Source organism: Calypte anna, chromosome 2 (genome assembly GCF_003957555.1).
Source record: "Calypte anna isolate BGI_N300 chromosome 2, bCalAnn1_v1.p, whole genome shotgun sequence".
Classification (NCBI taxonomy): Eukaryota; Metazoa; Chordata; class Aves; order Apodiformes; family Trochilidae; genus Calypte; species Calypte anna.
In genome coordinates this window covers 89,041,168-89,062,241 of record NC_044245.1, presented here as the reverse complement: position 1 = coordinate 89,062,241, position 21,074 = coordinate 89,041,168, and the positions used below count along the sequence as shown (strand labels likewise).

The window sequence follows — 21,074 nt, the reverse complement described above, 5'->3', positions numbered from 1 at the left end:
AAGTCACCTTCAGAGTGAGGCTCTTGTGAATCTCTGACAGTCTTCTCTATTTCACATTGGTACACGAAATCAGTGAACTGAATTAACTGGTAAATTAGAAGTCAAAAACACAGTGTCATTATCAATAGGGTACAATAAGGAGTGAAAAGACTGAAGCTGTGATGCAATTATTTTTTCCTTTTTCTTCCCCTTTCATCATTCCTATAACATTGTCTCGAGTAGAAAATGCAACGTTACAATTTCCAGGACATTTGTACTCTGCCTTTAATTTATTGCATGTTTTTAGAGACTTTTTGCTGGAGAGAATGAGGAAGAGGCAGAAAAGAAATATTGCCCCAGACAGAGGAAAAGTAGTAACACAGAAAGGTTTTGCAGGCAGTCACCCATACACCTTGCTTGCTAAAAGTATTTTTTAATATTCTGTTCATCTTTCTTATCTTCCCTATTGCCCCCAGTACTATAAGTACCATCCTGAATTTCTCTTCCATGGAAAACAGTCATCACTTTGCTCAACCATATGACAAGCAATTCAAATATTCCTGGCTAGGGTTAAGAGCTGTGTTTTCATGACTGCATGCAGAAGGAAGAAAACAATGCAGTCAGACATTCAAATGCCTATCATCGATTCAATAATACAGTGTCAGGTTAGCTTTTGTCTATATGCCATTTTTCCTCTTCTTGATTACTATATAAGATTACTTCATCATTATCACAAATTCTTATAACTGCATAAATAATGCGAGTTTGCTGTAATTCCCTCAGGTGAAGTTCCAAGTTTTGAGGACTGACAATCTTGTATTTTATCATGCTGAATATCATTGCTCCACTTGGAGAACTACAGATTTCCATCTATTCAAGTTGGGTTTTTTAATCAAAGATGTTTATGACAGTGGATTCAGAGGAGTGGAAGAAACTGTACTCTGTTTCCCCATTATCTTCGACATGCTACATCTGCTGATTTACACATGACACATATTGCTGTCACCATATGACATAACAGTTTCACAAACTGTATTTAGACTCTTTCCATTCCTCCTGCACTATCCATTAAGCCTCACCTCACACTTCTCAGCCACACTGCCATGTGTTCCTTCATCATTCAGTCAATCAATATATAAAAACCTGACATGAAGTAGTGTTATGCCACGTGAGGATTTATCTGGTGCCTGCAGGATACTAAGCTCAAGCAGCAGAGAATCCCTTGATGCACTGACATAATTCATAATGTTGCATACTCACAGTTGTACCAGTTAAATATAAAAAAAAAGATGCTGTTGGTAACAATGCTTCGTGTCATTATGGAAGTTAACACATATATTGACAAATTCAGACATTTAAAAGCAAGCAATCTTTCTGATTGCCCTTCCTTACTGACAGAGCAACTGCATTAACAAATTGATTCTCAGACCTTATCAGACAGAACTTCACTGCAAATTAAAAGGATCTGGCAGAATGAAATCCGTCTCCTTGAAAAATCCTACATCATCTGGAACTTCCATATGACAATTTGATAAGAAAAACCAGAGATCCAGTCATGTAACTCCACTGTAGACCATAGACTACACCATTTTTAAGAGTGTTCAGAGTTTCAAGATTTCTGTTGCTTTCTCCATTTTCCTGAGACACACTATTATTTTCTTTTTATAGTAGAACTGATATATGTCACATCAGAAAAAAACCTGAAGCATGAGAAAAATAGATCCGACAGGCATTGTAAACACAGTTAACAAGGTACTTTAATTATCCTCCCAAGATTTTCCCATTTGTACTCTGATCCTTAACTTCATAAACTTAATTATACCTCATTTGTTCATTCTGCAATAATCTCAGTGAGTATTCCAGGTGGAAAAGAGGACTCTGTGAGTAACTGAAACCTCAGGTAATTGTTACATATTATTATTTTATTTTGCTATAGAATGTTTTGTTTATTTTACTAAATGTGATATAAAATTATCTTTGGGCAGAAGGAATATTGAGTGGGAAGCCAGCATGTTTCCACACCGGAAAAGCAAAACTGCTTTTCATGCTGGCTAACTGGCATGAACAGCCATCACTCCAAAGATCATCACTGAACAGATGATTGAAGAAAAGAAGAAAATCATGCTTTTATCATCTACAATTTAAAGATTAGTATTATTAAATTCTGATTCCTCAGTAGAGGGAACCTTCTCAAATGTCAGGTTTGTAGAAAAGTCAGAAAGAACAGCTGGGCATAAATGTGCTTTGCCAGTTAAATATAGAGCTGTATCCAGTTACTACTTAGAATTTCTGTGCTTCTAACCCTTTTAAAGTAAATAGGAATTATAGCATTATGACTGAGTAGATACCAAGTAAAGACCCCCTGTGTACCATAATTTAAGTGCTGATGAGTTGTTTCCTCTAACTTTTGGGTAAGTCCTAGGTTTGCTCACCCATCATGACTGAACTTCATTTTGTTTCGGATTTTAGCTTTTCATTTTTATATTTAGCTTTTTGAGCTACATTAACTGTATACACATAATCTACTCAGATATGATTGCTTCCCCATATTCACAAGCATTTTGAATACAATGTGAAGCCTTAAAATCTAGTGCTATATAGAAGTAGTTACTCTTCTTCACACATAACTTCACTGGCCTTCAAAACTGAGACATACTAATTTCCTAGTTACAGAAGCTTGAAAAAACATCAAATATTGAGTTCCTAAATTGGAAAAAACCAAACAAACACACACAGAAATACAATATAGTCAGCATTTGAATATATTCCATAACTTACCTGAACTAAATTCCATCCCTTTAGAGATTCAGCAATGATAGAAGTAACTGTTGCACACACGCCACCAAAAACCATCAGATGATTAGGTCCATATTTTATTGCATCGTAGAAGGCTTTGAGTCCTTTTGCATTGTCACACTGGAAAAAAAAAGAGAGGCAATGTTCAATGTCACAAATAACATAATTAACTAAAGAATAAACTATTGGGCGTGAAAAAGAATCAGGAGTTGCACTAATGTAAAAACTGTACAATATCTAACTTCTTCTTAAGATCCAAAAATGAAAAATAGGAGCACTCTGTTCTAGACCTCTAATGAGATGTAGTAAAAGGACAAGAAAATCCCTCCTTCCATTGTTCAAAACCTCTTATGTTATCCTTCCAAGCCCCAGCTGCAACATCATAATTTTGATACCACCATTTGACAAAGAATAAAAAAGCCCCAACAAGAAAATGGTTGACTGAAACCTCTTCTACATTCAGACCCACCATTTCCAAAAGCAAAATTTAGAATTTAATACCAGATGTCAAGAAGACTTCCATAGCTTGAGAAAATGAGCCCATATGATCTTCTGAGGTTCTTTCCAACCTGACTTATTCTAAGCTTCTTTGAGAGTTAGTTTAACCATTATTTCAGGTGTAAAGAATTTTACCATAAGCTGAGACCACGACTAAAAACTAAGAAACAAAGGGCAATGCTAGTCAGTATTGCAAAAAGTATAAATATAAATTCTTAAATGGAATTGCATCAATCAGTCATAACAATTTATGCAGTCATGGCTTAATTCCATGATCTTGCAGTGAAGTATTAATAAAACATGTATCTAAAATTCAGAATTTTATTCCAAAGCATACCAGAATTCAAGAATGCAAACAAGCTATAATAGTAGCTGTCACTGCTCCAGTTGCAGTCCCTTCTTAATCTCTCTTTTCAAAACAAAATTTTCTGCCTTCTTTTGCCTTCTCTACAAAGTCTTCTTCAAATATGGTCTTTATAAGGACTATCATATACCATGTCCAGTATTTCATTAGGACGATTTAATAGAATAGTTCATATACTATCAGGATCCAGCTAGTAATTGTATTGTGTTCTGCTGAGAGAATAAAGATTTTTACTAAGAAGTTTGCAAGCTTATATTAATCTTCTTACTGAATTAATATGCTGAAAGAAAAATTATTCTATTTGCATTCCATCTGCAAGAATAGAATTATTGTTCCCACTTATTCAAACTGATACAGATTTTTACTCATGGACTTTTTAAAGTTGCATAACAAAGCACAACATTTTCCTTTTTATTACAGAAAAAAAAAACCCCCAACATTCAGCTGTAGAGACTTCCTCGTCAGTTTGATGGATTGGTGGCAAACTCACATTGTGAAGAAATATTACTGGAACAAGTAGCAAAGCAGCATCCTTCAATCTTCCTCCTCCTCCTCCCCCCCTCACCCCCTGTTAAAAGCCAGTTTATTCCAATTACAAACTTAACTGACATTTAACCAAGTCTTTGCTCTCATTCACTTCATCATTTCAAGCTACAGCAACAGATATTGCTGATCTGCTTTTCATACCAGCTTAAAACCAGATGATTAATTCTTTATTTCTGCTTTATATATCCCTGATTAACAGTTCAAGAAGAATAAAAGTCATATATGAAATAAGGAGGATATCAATAGTAACAAAACAAAAAAACCCAAAACTATAGCCCATCAATTGCTACATGCATAAAAACTCAGGGAGAAATAAAATTTTGAATTTTGAATTCTAAAAAATAAAGACCTACGTTATCTGAAGTAATTGATATTAAAATTCACCCTAGAATCATAGAATTACAGAATGTATTTGTTTGGAAGGGATGTTTAAGGTCATCTAGTCCAATTCCCTTCCAGTGAGTGGTGACATCTTTAAGTAGATGAGGTTGCTCAGAGCCTCATCAAGCCTGATCTGGAATGTGTCCCAGAATGGCAATTCTAACATCTGGGCAACTCATTCCTGTGTTTCACCACCCTCATAGTAAAGAACTTCAAGACCACCTCCTATTGCTACTGTAAACAGTTCCTCTCCGGCTTTCCTGTTGGCCCCTTCAGATACTGAAGGCCGCTATAAGGTCTCCTTGGAGTCTGCTCCTCTCTAGACTTAACAATACCAACCTTCTCAGCCTGTCTTCATAGAAGTGCTCCAGCCCTCTGATTATTTTTGTTGCTCTCCTCTGGACCCACTTCAACTGCTTAATATCCTTTCTGTGTTGAGGGCTCCATTATTGCACACTACTATAGGTGAGGTTTCACCGGAGTATAGTAGAGGGTCAGAATCACTTCTATCTGCTTGCTACACTTCTTTTGATACCACTTACAGAGTAGGAAGGAATGAAAAGAGAAAAGCCAAGGCCTCCTTGGAATTAAAGCTGGCATTGGAATTAAAGAGGCATCAGAGTCACAAAGTCAACAGAATTTCTTCATGTATAATGGAAGCAAAAGCAAACCTAGAGATAATGTTGGCCCAGTATTGAATGAGGCAGGTACCATGGTGACAGAGAATGCAGAGAAGGTGGGGCTGCTGAATGTCTTCTTTGCTTCAGTCTTCACTGCTCAGTCCTGTCTTCAGGAGTCCCAGAACTTCAGAAGTAATAGAGAAAGTCTTGACATAGGAATGGCTTTCCCTTGGTTGATGAGGATCAAGTTAGAGATCAATGAAGGAAACTGGATACCCACAAGTCCATGGGTCCTGATGGGATGTACCTGCAATGCCAAGGGAGCTGGCAGGAGTCATTGCTGGGCCACTCTCCATCATTTTTGACGAGAGGTGCCCGAGGACTGAACACAAGTCAGTGTCACCTCAGTCTTCAGAAAGGGCACAAAGTAAGACCCAGGGAACTACAGGCCAGACAGTCTCACCTCTGTCCCTGGAAAGATGATGGAAAAAGCTTATTCTGGACATTATCTCAAAGCATGTGGAGGAAAAGATTATCAGAAATAGTCAACATCGATTCACCAAGGGGAAGTCATGGCTGGTTAATCTGATAGCCATCTACAGTGGCATAAATGAGATGGGTGGATAGATGAGAGGAGAGCAATTCCTGTTGTCTGCCTTGACTTCAGCAAGACTTTCAACACCAACTCCCACAGCACCCTCATAGAAAAGCTTAGGAAGTGTGGGCTGATGAAGGGCATTGGGGTGGGTTGAAAACTGGCTCAAAGATAGAGCTCAGGGGGGTGTGATTAGTGACACGGAGTCACACAGAGTGACACAGAGCTGGACATCCCTAACAAATGGTGTTCCCCAGGGGTCAGTGATGGGTCCAGTCCTGTTTCATATATTCATCAATGACCTGGATGAAGGGATAGAGTGCACCCTCAGCAAGTTTGCTGGTGATACAAAACTAGGTGGGGTGGTTGACATCGCAGAAGGCTGTGCTGCCATCCAGTGTGACCTGGACAGGCTGGAGAATTCTGAGGAGAGAAACCTTATGAAATTGAACAAGGACAAGTGTAGGGTCCTGCACCTAGGGAGGAATAACCCCATGCACCCATACAGAGCTGATCTCCTAGAAAGCAGCTCTATGGGAAAAGACCTGGGAGTCCTGGTGGACAACATGATGACCATGAGCCAGCAATGTGTCCTTGTGGCCAAGAAGGACAAAGGCATCCTGGGGTGCATCAAGAAGAGTGATAAGAAGGCTGAGGGAGGTTATCCTCCCCTCTGCTCTACCTAGTGAGGCTGCATCTGGAGCACTTTGTCCAGTTCTGGCCTTCTCAGTTCAGGAAGGACAGGGAACTGCTGGAGAAGGTACAGCATTGAGCCACTGAGATGCTTATGGGACTGGAGAATCTACCATATGAGGAAATTCTGAGAAAACCATGTCTGTTCAGCATGGAGAAGAGGAGATTGAGGGAAGAATCTCATCTGTCTTGTGTTAGTGTAACGGTGTTTACACCAGGAAGGGGGGGCAGGGGGTTGCTCCTATGAGAAGCTGCTGGAAACTCTCCCAGTTCCAATTCTCTACCCACCTCTGGTGAAGGGGGAAGCTGGATGCACCTCTGGGAGCAACATGGTCAAGAAAGGGAAAACGAAACTTCAAAAAATAAAAATTATCTGTAGAGGAGGTGAGAGCAATGCCAAAGACACCAAGATCAGTGGGGGAGAAGGTGCCTGAGTAGAGATTTCCCCACAGCCCGTGGTGAGTGAGATGGCAGCTGTGCCCCTGCAGCCCACAGAGGAGCACGGTGGAGCAGTCCCTGAAGGATCACAGTGGGGTAAATGTGGATTTGTAGCCCCTGAAATGTTGCAAGACGAACCTCTCTTAGGGCACGGCACTCCAAGGTCCAACCAGGTGTTCCAGCAGAAACTCACAAATTGTGCTCTGAGTCTACTGACCTCAGGGTTGACCAGCCTGGATCGGTGCAATTGCTCTAAAAGCAGCCAATCTCTCTGCTGGCTTGCTCAGGACTGAGCTGAGCCTGTGAGTTTGGGCCTCACCTTTTATTGGCCCCCTAATCCTGCTCATGCGCAGTGGGGGCCCGCCCTGATCAGGCACAGGTGGGCTTGACACAAGCTCATGCCCACTGCCTGGTAATTAGTGGCAGTTGCCCCATTTCACTACACTGAAGTGTCACTGAAGCGTCACAGGTGAGCAGACAAGAAGTGGCAGCCTGAGCAGGGTCACAGAGAGGGGCAGATGTGGATCTGCAACCATGTAGGACCCCGTGCCAGGGGAGGTGACTGCTCCCGAAGCAGCCGCGACTCTGTGTGCAGCCCAGGCTGGAGCAGTCTGTGCCTGAGGGACTGCACCTGTGGGAGGGACTCATGTCAGAGGGGTTGTGAAGGACTCTCTGCCATGAGAGGGACCCCGTGTTGGAGCAGGGGAAGGCTGTGAGGAGTCCTCCCCGAGGAGGAAGGAGCGGCAGAAACACCATGTGGGGAACTGACCCTAAACCCCCCCTACCTCTCCCCTGTGCCACAATTCAGGCATGATAAGAAGGGAGGGGTGGGAGGAAGGTATTAAGATCTGGTCATGTTTCCTCTTTTTCCTGGTAGAATATTTTTTTTCTTTCCAAATTGTGTTTGTCTGTTTTGCCTATTACTGTAACTGGGGAGAGAAAACCTCCCTGTCCTTGTCTCTATTAAGGAGCCTTTGGGTGGATTTCTTTCTCCACATCCCATGATGCATGGGGGGGTGAGTGAGCAGAGACCATTGTGACATCATCAATGCTTAGAAATCCTTAAAAGGGTGGGCATCAGAACAATGGAACCAGACTCTTTTCGATAGTATCCAGGTATATAGGACAAGAGCCAATGTTCGCCAACTGGAACACAAGAGGTTAAACCAAACCATAATGAAGTTCTTTACTGTAATGGTAGCAGAGCACTGGAAGAGGCTGCCCAGAGATGAACTCTGTCTCCGGAGACATTCAAAACTCATCTACATGCCATCCTGTGTAACCTGCTTCAGGTGAACCTGCTCTGACAGGGAAGCTGGGAGTAGATCATCTCCACATGTACCTTCCAACCCCTAATATGCTGTGATTCTGTGACTGTGGAAACAAAACTTTTTCAATCACACAGAAATCCTTTGGGAAGGTTTGCTGAGAGCAATAGTGGTCTCTCCCAAAATGAAAAGTTCACAGTGCCAAAATATATTACTGATAAATCCACAGTATGTACAATAATATATAAGCTTCTCCTCAGTCTGATTCAGCTAAAAACCTACCATGTTTTCATCTTCATATTTTCTTCCTTACTAGAGAAAGCTCTCTTTCTGTTAGGCCACCACAAATAATTAGAGGAGTCAAGTCTGCTCCTTAAGCAAAACTGCCAGAGTAGTCCATAGTATGTCTTGGAGATGAAGGGGAAAAAAAAATTTGGCTGGCCACAACTGGACAGAAATGAAAGGAAAAATGAGTAAGATGGGAGAAAGCAGACTTTCATTTTCATTTAATGCCACATTTCACAACATACACTGTGTCTAACATTCTTCCCTGCAAGCAGCAAAACAGTCTGTCACAAGCATTTAAAAAAAAAAAAAATAAACATTCAGATAAAAATAATAGCCCTACCAAGACAGACAGACAAGCAGTTAGAAAGGTTTCTTCCTGCCTCTAGTCTGAGGAACATATCCTTATGAAGCCCAAAGCCCTTTTAATAACAATTTTTTCAGAGATCCCACAAAGCCACCATCACTTCTTGTAATCTGTTGGCACCTGAAAGTGGGTAACTTTGCTGAAAGACCACAAGCAATGACACCACTGAAATTCTCACCATATAAGACCAAATGAATTAGTGAATTACTGTCACCAATTAACTACAGCTGGGTCCAGGAGCAATGCTATGCAGCAGTCTAACTACAGTACAACAAAAGACTGCATAAAAACCAAAATCCACATTGGAAAGCAAAGGTTAGAAAGCCCTGGCTGCATGTGGATGACAAGAAGCTGACTGACTTATTAATTGGAGCATGACTAACAGCAATGAAGAGGAAAGAATCCCTCATAAGAAGTCACACATCTAAATGATGAAAAATAACATCCCAAGGAGCCAACACTGCTTTTGTTAGATAGTTTTTCTCTTGTACCTAAATTATCACTAATATCACTATTTTGCTGAGCTGAACTGCAACCATCTCACCTTCAGCTCGTGTAAGAGCTGTTGATATGCTTTGAAACACTGGGGATGGCTGCAATGCCTTTCAGAGAAACGTAGTTTTACAACTGAATTTCAAATATATGTGATTTGGTACATGCTACAACTTTTTTCAGAGGAAGGAGCTGAGAACTACTTACTCTGAAGACATTAATTGCTCTGCTTAGTGTCAGTGAAAAGCCAGTAATAAGGCATACAAATACCAACATACATGTTAATGGAATAATTACATTAAATGTATCTTTTCACCCACGGATTTTGTACAGATTATATGGACCAGTAATGAGGAAAACTACCAGCAGATCACAAAGGAAAGTTCTGTGAAGAGTCCTACCTCTCATTGCAACAAGGACTGATTAATATCAAAGGTGGCATCTACAAAGGCATCATTTCAATTTTCAAGGAAACATAACCATTTATTTAATTAAGAAAAAACAGCCTGATGAACCGCTTGCTGCATAGAAGAGGAGTTGAATAAGTTTTGAGGTTAACCTTCCTGATCCTTCTTCAAAGGAGAGGCTGGCAAATAAAAACTATCACCCTCCACCAATAAAGTAACTTGAAAAACAGGGAGATAGTACTGCCTGAAGCTTAAGAGATGCACAAGGACAAGAAATCTTTTTGGAGAGAATAGCACAGCAGCCAATTACAGGAGTGAGCCCTTCCAAAGGCCCTCTGCAGCTGAGAGAAAGGATGTCCCACATGAAGGACACACATCACCTAATGCCAGAGAAGCAGAACTGACTCCCATGGGTTGTTGGCTGCAGGGAGTGCTGTGTGGCAGACAGTGAGTTACCCAGTGTGTATCCTCAAGTCCTCAGAGCTGTAAGTGTGACACAGTGCAAAATCTTAATACAGGACAGAAACAGGTCTGATAAGTAAAGCTTTGCTGACTCTTACAACACTGACAGGCCTATGCAATTGCGGGACTAGCCGAAGAGCAGATACTTGTTATTAAACTGATCTCATTAGATTCACAGCAATGAGAACTACTGTGAACTGCTGCACTTGTCAGATGCATGATTTAGATTTCTAGATTTAGATTTTCTGTTTCTCAATCTCTGGCACAACTATCTACCTGAGTAAAACTAAACCTGAGGAACAATTCTGGTATCTATTGAGCTACTGGCTACTGAGGTTAGAGAACCTTTAAGATAAGAGGGAATAACCAACAGCTATCATCTGCATAATGAGACACAAACCTTTTTCAGTTGATATGACAGCTTTCAGCAGCACTCTCTACTGAATATCATTAGAAAGAGAAGAAAAATATAATTGTCTGATGAGACTTCCTTGAGGACAGAGGTACAAAGCCTTATTCCTGTTCTCTGCAAAATCTTGCTCAGGAACTAACTCCACATTATACTATCAGCATGAAAAGAGCTATGAGGCACACCAAAAATTATTAAAATCTGATTTTCATTCACTTCTTTAAAGTCATTCATCCAGCAATAAAGACAAAACGAAGTGAAGAACATATGGATAAGTGCTCTAAGATACAACTGAAGGTCAATAAGGTTAGTATTCTCCAGTGCCTGGCTTTAGGGGCAGGGCATGCTTCTCCTAATGCATACTCCTTGTTTTCAGGTACCTGCAACTAGGTGCTTTCAGAGACAGAAATTCTATTTTTGCATTTAATTGCGATAGCAGGATTTTTCCTTCATGAGTTTATGCAACTGCTCTTGGAACCACCCTTTTGAAACAACATCTGGTGTCAATGCAACAATCCATTGAAAGAAAAAGCCCTTCTTTTCATTTGTTATAAACTTCTTCACACTATGTGAAGTAGGTGCAAGACATCTTGCCAGGGTAGGTGCTGAATGTTTAAAGTCCACAAATACTTGAAAAGAAAATTAACTAGTTCACAGATCAAAATAAAAATCCCCAATTTCTTACCAAAGAGAAAATTATTTCCTCAGGAATCATGGATCTTAAGTGGCTAGGACAGTGTTGTGGGGAAGCAGGATTAAATGTTTACCCTGTCCTGTCCTACAAGTCACCTGTTCCAGGGCAATACTGAGTACCAAGTCACGTTGTGAACCACTATGGCCTGTCTTGTGCTCTTTATCTGAAAAAAAAACCAAACCCCCAAACCCTATCCAACAACTACGTCAATCTTCTTTATCTTAAAACAGAAGTTATTTTGTCCTAATCTGTAGACTCTTGTATATTATTTTCTCTATCATTTTTAACTATTAGATATCAGATTTAATTTTGGTTTAGAAGGAGTAAACACAGCAGAAAATTACTATCTACTCAGTGAAATATTCCCTAGTAAACTAACCCTCTCACCTTGACACCTCTTGGCACACTGAGATTTTACCTAGCAACTTCTTTATCGGATCCTGCCTGCTGTACAGAGAACAATTTACAGTGTGTTACCACTAAGGGACTGGTGCTTAGCACCCTATTTAACAGTTTACATTCTGCCTCAGGTGCCACTTGTCTCTTAAGTCACTGGCTCCAGGGGAAGGGTGACCACTCAGTATTCTCTGTCACCTTATTTCTTAAGAGGCTGTCTAAGCACTGTGAAGGCTCAACTTCTTGCTCAACAGCATTTTGTATTTCTTGGTTCGTTATTTGGGAACTGAGTCTATCCAGCAAGATACATAAAAATTTCTGTCTTTCCTTATAAGAGGAATAGATACATTTTCTCATTTTTTTTCTGGTTTTTGTTGTGGGTTTTGTTTGTTTTTATAAGACTTACATTTCTTCCTCAGTACTGTGTCCTTGAGTATATAACATTTACACTGGATGATTCAAATTTAAGAAGTGTAGCAAATAGATAAATCCTAGGTAATCAAAACTGACTCTACCTAAGTTTCCACTATGATTAAATATGCATTAATAGCAGAGATCAAATTGGCTTCCTCTTTTCACTGTAAACTTGCATTCAGCTGGGCCAAAAGGAATTTTAAACCATCAACACTATCTGCTCACTCAAAACATAGTCTATTTTATCTCATTCACTTCTGTATCAGTCCAATAATATAATACAAGACAAGACAGTCTTACAGATGTTTTCTCATTACCAGCATTTATTAAAACTGATGAACGTTCACACACACAGTATCTTCTTGGATTAGAAATTATTGCAAATATCCTCAAAGCTGCACATGGACATTCACTGTTCTATAGAATAAATATGTAAAAAAGCAAAACAGTCTTAGTACTGTCTTGTTTTCTTGGACATGACAGTGATCAAACACTTATCAGATATTTTGGTACAGTCAGTATTAACAGGGAAACCAATACCTTGCTCTTTTCTTCTTCTTTCTTCCAGCATAATATATACTGTTTCATTGCTATTATGCTTTACTTGAAAAAGTGGAATTATGGAAAAGAATAAAAGTCCAGGAGCATAGTGTAAGAAAAATAATATATTTAAAGATGTTCAGGAAACAAATAAAATGTCCTATTTTTGAGAATAATCTGGCTTAGTTTTGTTCAGGCTTTCCACTTTTTACCAAAGTAGCTCAACATTGCAATGATTTCTAACAAAATGAAGAACTAATTTTTGACACTCAACAAATGAAGAAGAGATCTCTGATCAAAAGCTTTTTAAAATTCCACTAGGAATTCAGTTGTGTTTTTGCATTTAAGTAGCCTCCAAAGGTGCTAATTGTTTCAGACACTTGAGTCCCAAGATCATTATTAAATTTATTCATGCAAACTACTTACTATTTTGTTACCTCCCACTTCGAAAGACACAGGTTGTAGCAGATTTACAAGGCATTTGCCAGTTAAAGTTCACATACAAAATTAAGAGCTAGGAGAGATAATTTTGGCAGGCTCAACACACAGCCTCTAATGTCAGTTGTTCAATTTTGTACTTGTCTTTTTTTTTTTCTCCCCTTCATTCATTACTATTTATTCTTACACTACCATAAAGACTATGCTCTCATAGATCACACCAAATCCAGTCACAGCCTGCTGTAATACTTTGGTTAGATTTAATTTCATTCCATTTCCTGTGCTTTCTAGAATATAGGAAAGAGAAATTACAAAAGTTAAGATGTGCATGATCACATTTAAATATGATATTTTTCTGTAGCAAGACAAATCTCTTTTAGGGAATGGCACTTCAAGGTCCAACCAGGTGTTCCAGCAGAAACTCACGAGCAATGCTCCAAGCCTATGGCTCTCAGAGTTGACCAGCCTGGATCGGTTCTGTTGCTCCAAGAGCAACTGATCTCTCTGCTGGCTTGCTCAGGACTGAGCTGAGCCTGTGAGTTTGGGCCTCACCTTTTATTGGCCCCCTAATCCTGCTCATGCGCAGTGGGGGCCCATCCTAATCAGGCCCAGGTGGGCTTAACACAAGCTCATGCCCACTCCCTGGCAATTCGTGGCACCTGGTTGCCTCATTTCACTACATTTTTCTTTTCTAAATCTAGAGTGTAAGTACTGCAAAAGATAAGTCTTTCAGAATGCAAATTTAAAAATAATAATACTAGAGTCCATTCTATGTTTACCAAAATAAGTTTTCTGAAACTGCCATTAAACAGTTGTGTTTCACCAATATTCTCCTTTCGTTGTGTCTACTATTGACTATATACTTGGTTTTAACAGGCAGATGGTTTTTTCCCAGGTCATTTTGGGAGAAGGAAAAATCACTTCATGCAGGGAAGGGTCACCATCTCTGAACTGTTGACTCACTTCAGTACACCAAAAAGTGTTTTGTACTGGAAATGGTGAAACTCCTTTTAACTGCAGCTATGCTCTTTGCAGCAAATCAAAGGAGGGACAGGAAGAAGAGAAGAGAATACAGGAGAAAATCCTAATTTATAAATAACCATCAGGAAGCTCTTGTAGATGGAAGGAAATGGAGGTGTACTAGTGCAAAACCATTTGAAGTAACTGCAACATGCCTGGCACTCTTGAGTAACGAGCTGCAATTGAAACTGAGGTAGGAGTGCAGTGATATTTTGCAAAAATCACTTGGCCCTCAGCAATCAGCAAGAATCAGTTGTGAGGGAAGTCTGCTTCATGAGTGCTCTCTTCCCCATAACCTACTCACTCCCAAAAGACTATTTTTATATGGGTAAAAAGAAAAACTTTCCTGTGTGTCAGTCATACAGGGAACGTGTCCTGTCACTCAGTGCCCACAACTGCAGAGCTGTCTAAACAAACATTCTCTAGGGATAGCAAACAGCACAGATGACTATGAGGCTCTTCAGAATTGGTCTTACAGCTTCTGAAAGTCACTTATCTGGAAAATGAGAAGATCTCTTAAGCTATTACAAGGATGCCTGCTGCATTTTTAAGAATATATTTAAATTCAAGTAAGAGGTCATAAAGCATCTTGTATGTTTGGAAAAATCAGAGGATGGCATTTTTTGTGAAGTGGTACAAGTAGCTTGTACATGGCTTGTACAGCGGGCCTTTTTCTGAATCAACATTTTTTAAATTAGCTTTTTTGTTTTATTTAACTCTTCAACAAGAACTTTGGAAACACAAAGGTGAGAAGAACAACAGAAATGACAGATTAAAAAGGGCTTAATGAATTAAGAACAGCAAAAAAAAAAACCTTCTTGGCCCAAAGGTCAAGAAAATCTGGTGTAATATTCTTCATCACAAATCTGTGATTTTCAATTAAAATATTTTTGTGATGTGGAACAGCTGAACTTTGTCTATAGTGAATAAAATTCTGCTAAGCTACTTTATTTAAGGAGGAATAATGGGCGATCATTTGGATAAGCTACCACTTCAGTTAGCCCATAAGAGCCAAATGAAATTCATGGTATGCTTTAATATGACTTTAATTAACATAGCACCAGCCTACAGTAATTCACCATTTCATTTAAGTCTCAGGCTGGAAAAGATACTGCCTCTATGCTGCAAATTACAAAATGGTTAACAAAGAGGTATTCCTTTCAAGAATAAGACAGCCTAGCAGACTGCCAAATAAATCCTCAACACTGGCATTCAACAGCATAAAATGGGATTTCTGCTAGCAGAATGACCAAAATTCTTCCCCCTTGGAGCATCTACGGTGAATCTTAATTAAGCTTGCCAAGAGCAGGGCATTACTCACCTTGATATATCAATGCCTGGGTGTTCCCTCCTCATGCTCCAGAAAAAAACAGGACACGTGGAACAAATGAGAAACAGAGCTGGGCTGCATGTAGCAAGTTGAACCTCTTTTAGGGCACAGCGCTTCAAGGTCCATCCAGGTGTTCCAGCAGAGACTCACAAATAGTGCTCTGAGCCTATAGCCCTCAGGGTTGACTAGCCCAGATCAGTGCTATTGCTCTGAGAGTGACTGACCTCTCTGCTGGCTTGCTCAGAACTGAGCTGAGCCTGGAAGTTGGGGCCTCACCTTTTATTGGCCCCCTAATCCTGCTCATGCGCAATGGGGGCTCGCCCTAATCAGGCACAGGTGGGCTTGACACAAGCTCATGCCACTCCCTGGCAATTAGTGGCACCTGGTTGCCTCATTTCACTACAGCTGTATGCAGGTGGAGTGAATACACAGGCCAGACATAAAAATGTGTGTACATAGATCAAACCTGCATTCAGCCCCAGGTCAACCTCCAAGATGTTTAGAAGCAAATACATTCACTTCAAGTCTGGAGATTGTGAAAAGACTTTACTAGAAACTACTGGTTTGTCCTGCTCGGTCTAATTAGGTCACCCTAATTCTCTTCCTTAGTTACCTAATTTAGTTTGTTAAATGTGTATATGTTTGTGACACAACAAACTCATTTGTTCTTCAGTTCCTTCCCTGCTTGCCACCCAAGATGAACTACAAGGAGCTTTAACCTGCCAGACTGATTTTTCTCTCCATGTAGTATTTTCCATCATAAAATCTGGACTTGAACTCCGTCAGACATTTCTCACTGCGTCAGTAATTCCTGATAGTTGTGCACCACCAAATTCTGTAGAAAACTCATTGACTTGTACCATGAAGAAGTTCCAAGCCACCAAATTCTTATTTGTCCAGTTCCCTTCACACTGTGGTTTTATTTGGCACCTCAATTATTGCTGCTCTTTGTTTGGTACATAATGCTCTGATAAGCACTGATACCCTGTAGGCAAAGCTCACATGCATAAGCAGAATTCATGGCTGTGTAAATTAATGGTTTTTTTTACTTGTCTGAACCCTGCTAAAAATGGCTCAACTAAACTCTACTCAACTGTAAACAACTCTACTAAATCATGATAGGGGAAAATTCTCAAACCAGTTTAGTACCTGGATAGACAAACAGATGAATTTTCCTATGTGTCTACATGATCTCCCTGCCTTAAAAATCTCCATGATTTTGCTAGACTCATTCAGACTTAGCTTGCCCAGAGATTAAAATTAAAAAAAAAATAAAAATATGCAAATACCAAGCTTCTTAAGACAAACTACTTTCTGTTACAGCGTGTACTCCAACAGAGCTAAATTACTTTAAGGGGAAATGCATGGGGAAGTGAGCAGATTCTTGACAACCCTTTGCCAATAAGTACTGACTGTCATCCAGAATCCTAGCAGGCTGAAATGGTATAAAATGCTAACAGGATGATCTTAATCACTCTGTCAAGTGTGGTTGACACTACACTGTCAAATGAAAAAAGGTACTTTGAACAGCTCTGGATCACTTTTTTTTTTTTCTTCTTCTTTCTTTCAATGGCATCATAAAGGTAAAAGAATATGTGGAATATGTGAATGAGTTAAAATCTGCCTGGTGTGTTGATTTTTGTTTTTTGGGTTTTCTTTTTTCCAGGAAAATATGTAAGTCCTGACCAGGCAAAACAAACTGACAATGACCCTGCCCTGGGAAACCTTCCATAAAATAAACCAGTGATCCAAATATCTTAATATGTTTCAACTGTCTTACTTAAATACAACACAGTGTTTCTAGAGGAGGAAAGAAGTTACTGGCATTATCTTTTCTGGTACAAAGCAGTGGTGCAGTAAAAAGACACCTAAATATGTTTTCTGTTGGTTAGCTGAAATTGCATGAAAGCTGACAGCTGTGGAAGGCATTGGTGCAGGAGGGAGGCACAACATCTACTTAAAAACCAGTAGCAAGAATGCATTCAGGAAGCCTGTCTTAGGATTTTAAGGTTTTGAGAAAATACAGGAGTACATATAATTCAATGGTGTAGGTCATATGTCACAGAAGTGCCACGGAAAACTTCTTCTACCTATCCTGGGGTCAGAAACCATCACCTGGCTGCTATGTTTCCAGAACCCACTGAGAAGAGTTCATGTGAGTGGTTTCCACTTCGGGTAAAGCAAGTTTGACTGGTAAAAGTTGATACTGGTAGTTGTTCAACTATAAGTGAGCTGAGCTCACTTTGAAGAGGACGAGGAGATTCCACATTATCTTTTCTACTTTGGCAACTTTTCTACTTTGGATGTGTATGTGTGTGTGTGCGCTGGTGCATGAATACAGAAGCAGGACAAATGGAGGAGAAGGACAACAGCATTGGTGATTGCCACAGATCTTCTTGAAGCACTAAAACTTGACTGCAATGCTTTGAGGGTCAATGGTAATAGTGAAAAGGAGATGCTGGTTTCAACAGCCATATCTCAGCCTCAAGAATGACAGTTTACTAGCAAAATTTATATACTAATTGTAAAAAAGATACCCACAAGCAAACAAAACAAAAAAAAACCCCAAAATCTCAGCAAATCAAGTTGGAAGCACAAATCAGCTTGCTGAGCTAAGAAGCATGTGCTAAATAACATCTCAGGTGCCAGTTTATAAGACCATGGAACAGCCCCTTCCTCAGGTACAATGGAGACTGTATTCCCTAGCAGCAGTAGAACCAGTGAAAACAGCAGGCATGGATTCTCCCAGTGCCTTCCACTGGCCCTGCTAGATGCAAACTGATGGGTGAATGAATGAATACCAGCTTCCAGGGTGCTCAAACTGTAGCTGAAGCTACTACATGAATTGGGAGATAGAAGACTCACACCCACACCAAAGAAGACAGACAGGCAAAGGTAAGTATTAGTCATAAAATGTACAGTATTAACATAGATTTGAGTGGGATATGGTGTTAGCATGCAAGTGTGTCCCTGAGTTGGAGGGGAGGGGGGGGAAATGTCTTATGTCTCCCCTAACCACAAAAGCTTATGCACCTCTTTAAGATCAGCTTACCATTATTTTTCAACAGATATCAGTTAGAAGCTGATATGACAAAACAGCTACACCCCCACATTTCAGAACTCTTCATAATTTAAATTCAGCATGATAACAGAACTCTGCTGAGAGAAGGAAAAGTGAAAATTTGTCCACTGCTTGCTTCATTGTCTTGTACTCCCTGCTGTGAATTTACTTTATTCATAAACTACGAACAGTGTGTGTTCAGCCATAAACAGTAGAAACAAGTACATAATTAATTAATTGAGATGACAAAAGAAACCAAATTTAGAAAAATTATACTACAGGAGTCATTTGCAGTTACTCAGAAATAAATAAATAAATAAAAACCCATACAAATGAAAAACCATACACTGCTGATAATCAACTAGAATGCTGTGTGTTTCTGCTCCATATGTATATATGGACAACACATATATTAGCTCACATCTAACAAAGTAGTAGTTCTTCTTTTGACTTGCTTCTGACAATTTAAATGAGACTAGAGAGTCTTCTTTCAGGTATTTTTCAATTTGTCTGTGCATTAATCCATTAGATGTATTATGAGCAACGTTATACTTATCATACCCATATTCCTCACTGAGTAGAAATAATTTGCCTTCTAATGCACTTCATGGTTTATCACTATTAGTGAATTTGGATGCACACTTTGAAATGCCATTTACCTGGCTTGTTTGGCTCTTTAATAAAAAAATCTGCATTAGTTCCTGTACTTTTTCATCTTCAATAAATACTGAATAAATTAATTAAAAATTTTTAGAGTACAGCAAATAGGATGCTATGATTCTAAAGACCATTTAATCAAAGCATGTAAAATGATATGACTCTTATGAAATACCTGTGTAAATTAACATGATATTAATTCAGTTCAGCATAGACACGATTTTTTTTCCAAGAAATCACATTTTTTAAGATACCGGTGTTAAAAGTAACACACTTTGTGCCAGATCCTTCAAAAGAAGGCAAACAGCAAAGCTGTCTACTTAGAAATATTAAAACAGAAGTTATATTGGCACAGCTATAACCTGATACAAATAATTTAATTTGCCGTTTGAGAGTAAGCTCCATTTTCAGAGCTTCTGTAAGAACTCCTATTAATATTATTCACTTCAATAAAGTATTTATGATAAATACTGTCTTCAAAAAGTTATTTCTTCTTTTTAATAAAAAATGTTTATTTTGTATCAGGTGATTTAACTTCAATATAAACCACAAAAACAGGCAGCAAGAACCTGAGTGGAAGATTCTTTTTTTTCCCCATCTGAACTTCTACACAACAGTAATGCTTCTACATTAATTCAAGTAATTTCAGGACACCTTTAGCAGAATAGCAGAGGTATCTCTTGTCTAGACCATCTGAAGTCTGGCAGTTAAATACTCTTGAGTGGCAGGACTGAGCTACCTCAAGCTGAGAAGAAACACAAACACAAGGCTCTAAATATCAGCTAATGCTCTGAACACAAAGGTCAGAGTCAGCTAACCCTCCTTTTATTCTGAGTCCAACCCCTGCCAGCAAGTGCTTGTCAGACTTTTTCAACTTGAATGTAAATGCCATAACTCCCTGATGCCATTGATCCCTGAAGATCTAAACATGAAACCCTCTTCCGATGTCATTGATTAATTCTGTAAGAAGCTAACCCAGCAGAGGATATTAGCCTGGAATTCAGTAAGTTACAGTAATGATTCAGGAGCTCCTCAAAAAGTACAAAAAGGCAGAAGATGAATGAGCTAAAGGAAGCTCTGAACATCAAGGCAACTCCATAAACTTTAGAGCCAAGCAGAAAAGGCCAGAGGCCAAGAATTCGCTTCACCAGATCTCTGAAAGGCACAGAGATCCCTATCCACAATTTCTCCTTCAAGGATGTTGCTGGAACAGCAGCCTAAAGTGCTTTGCTCATAACTCATTAACCTCAGCTCAGACAAGTCAAATTGTTATGTTTGCACACTGGAGAGCTGGGCTGCCCTTCAGGAGGGCCTTGACAAGCCAAAGGTATCAGCTCGTGGCACCCTCATGAATTCCATCAGTGCAAATCCAAAGTCTTGCATGTAGCAGAAAATATCCCTATGCAACAGGGAGGCTGGGGACTGACAGGCTAAGCAGGATTCTGAGAAAGGACAGTGGGAATCTGATGAACAGGAACTTAGTTGAACATGAGCGTGCCTCTGAAGTAGTGAGTGCTAACTGCAGACTGGTCTGCATTAGGAAAAACATAAGCAGTGGTTTGATGGAAATGACTATTCCATTCCAGTAATCACTGTCAAAGCTGCATTTCAAGCTATGTGCTTGCTTTTGAATCTTTAGATACAAAAGAAAAACCAATAAGGAGAGAATTCAAAGAGAGCCATCCAAATGGTGATCAAGCACGTGATGCACAAGAAAGAGCTGAGGAAGTTGGGTTCCTTCAGCCCAAGGGAAGAGAAAGCTACCTAATGCAGTCTAAATGTAGTCTCCTAGTCTTCAGTGGGATACAAATGGAGCCCAACTTTCCTCATAGATATGGAAGAACATGTGATCACAGTTTCAAGTTGCAGCAAGACAATTTCTGATTAGATTTAAGAGGAAAAAGGGCAAACCAAGTGATCAAGC

General features: G+C 39.5%; 1 protein-coding gene across 1 annotated transcript in view; it reads right to left on the bottom strand.

Annotated features, from left to right (window-relative positions):
* GABBR2 (gamma-aminobutyric acid type B receptor subunit 2) overlaps positions 1-21,074 on the bottom strand; it is a 470,545-nt gene that overhangs the window by 358,211 nt on the left and 91,260 nt on the right. The window contains exon 3 of the mRNA XM_030445229.1: positions 2,758-2,895. Within this exon, the coding sequence (XP_030301089.1) occupies positions 2,758-2,895 (138 nt within the window). The remainder of the gene's footprint in view (positions 1-2,757; positions 2,896-21,074) is intronic.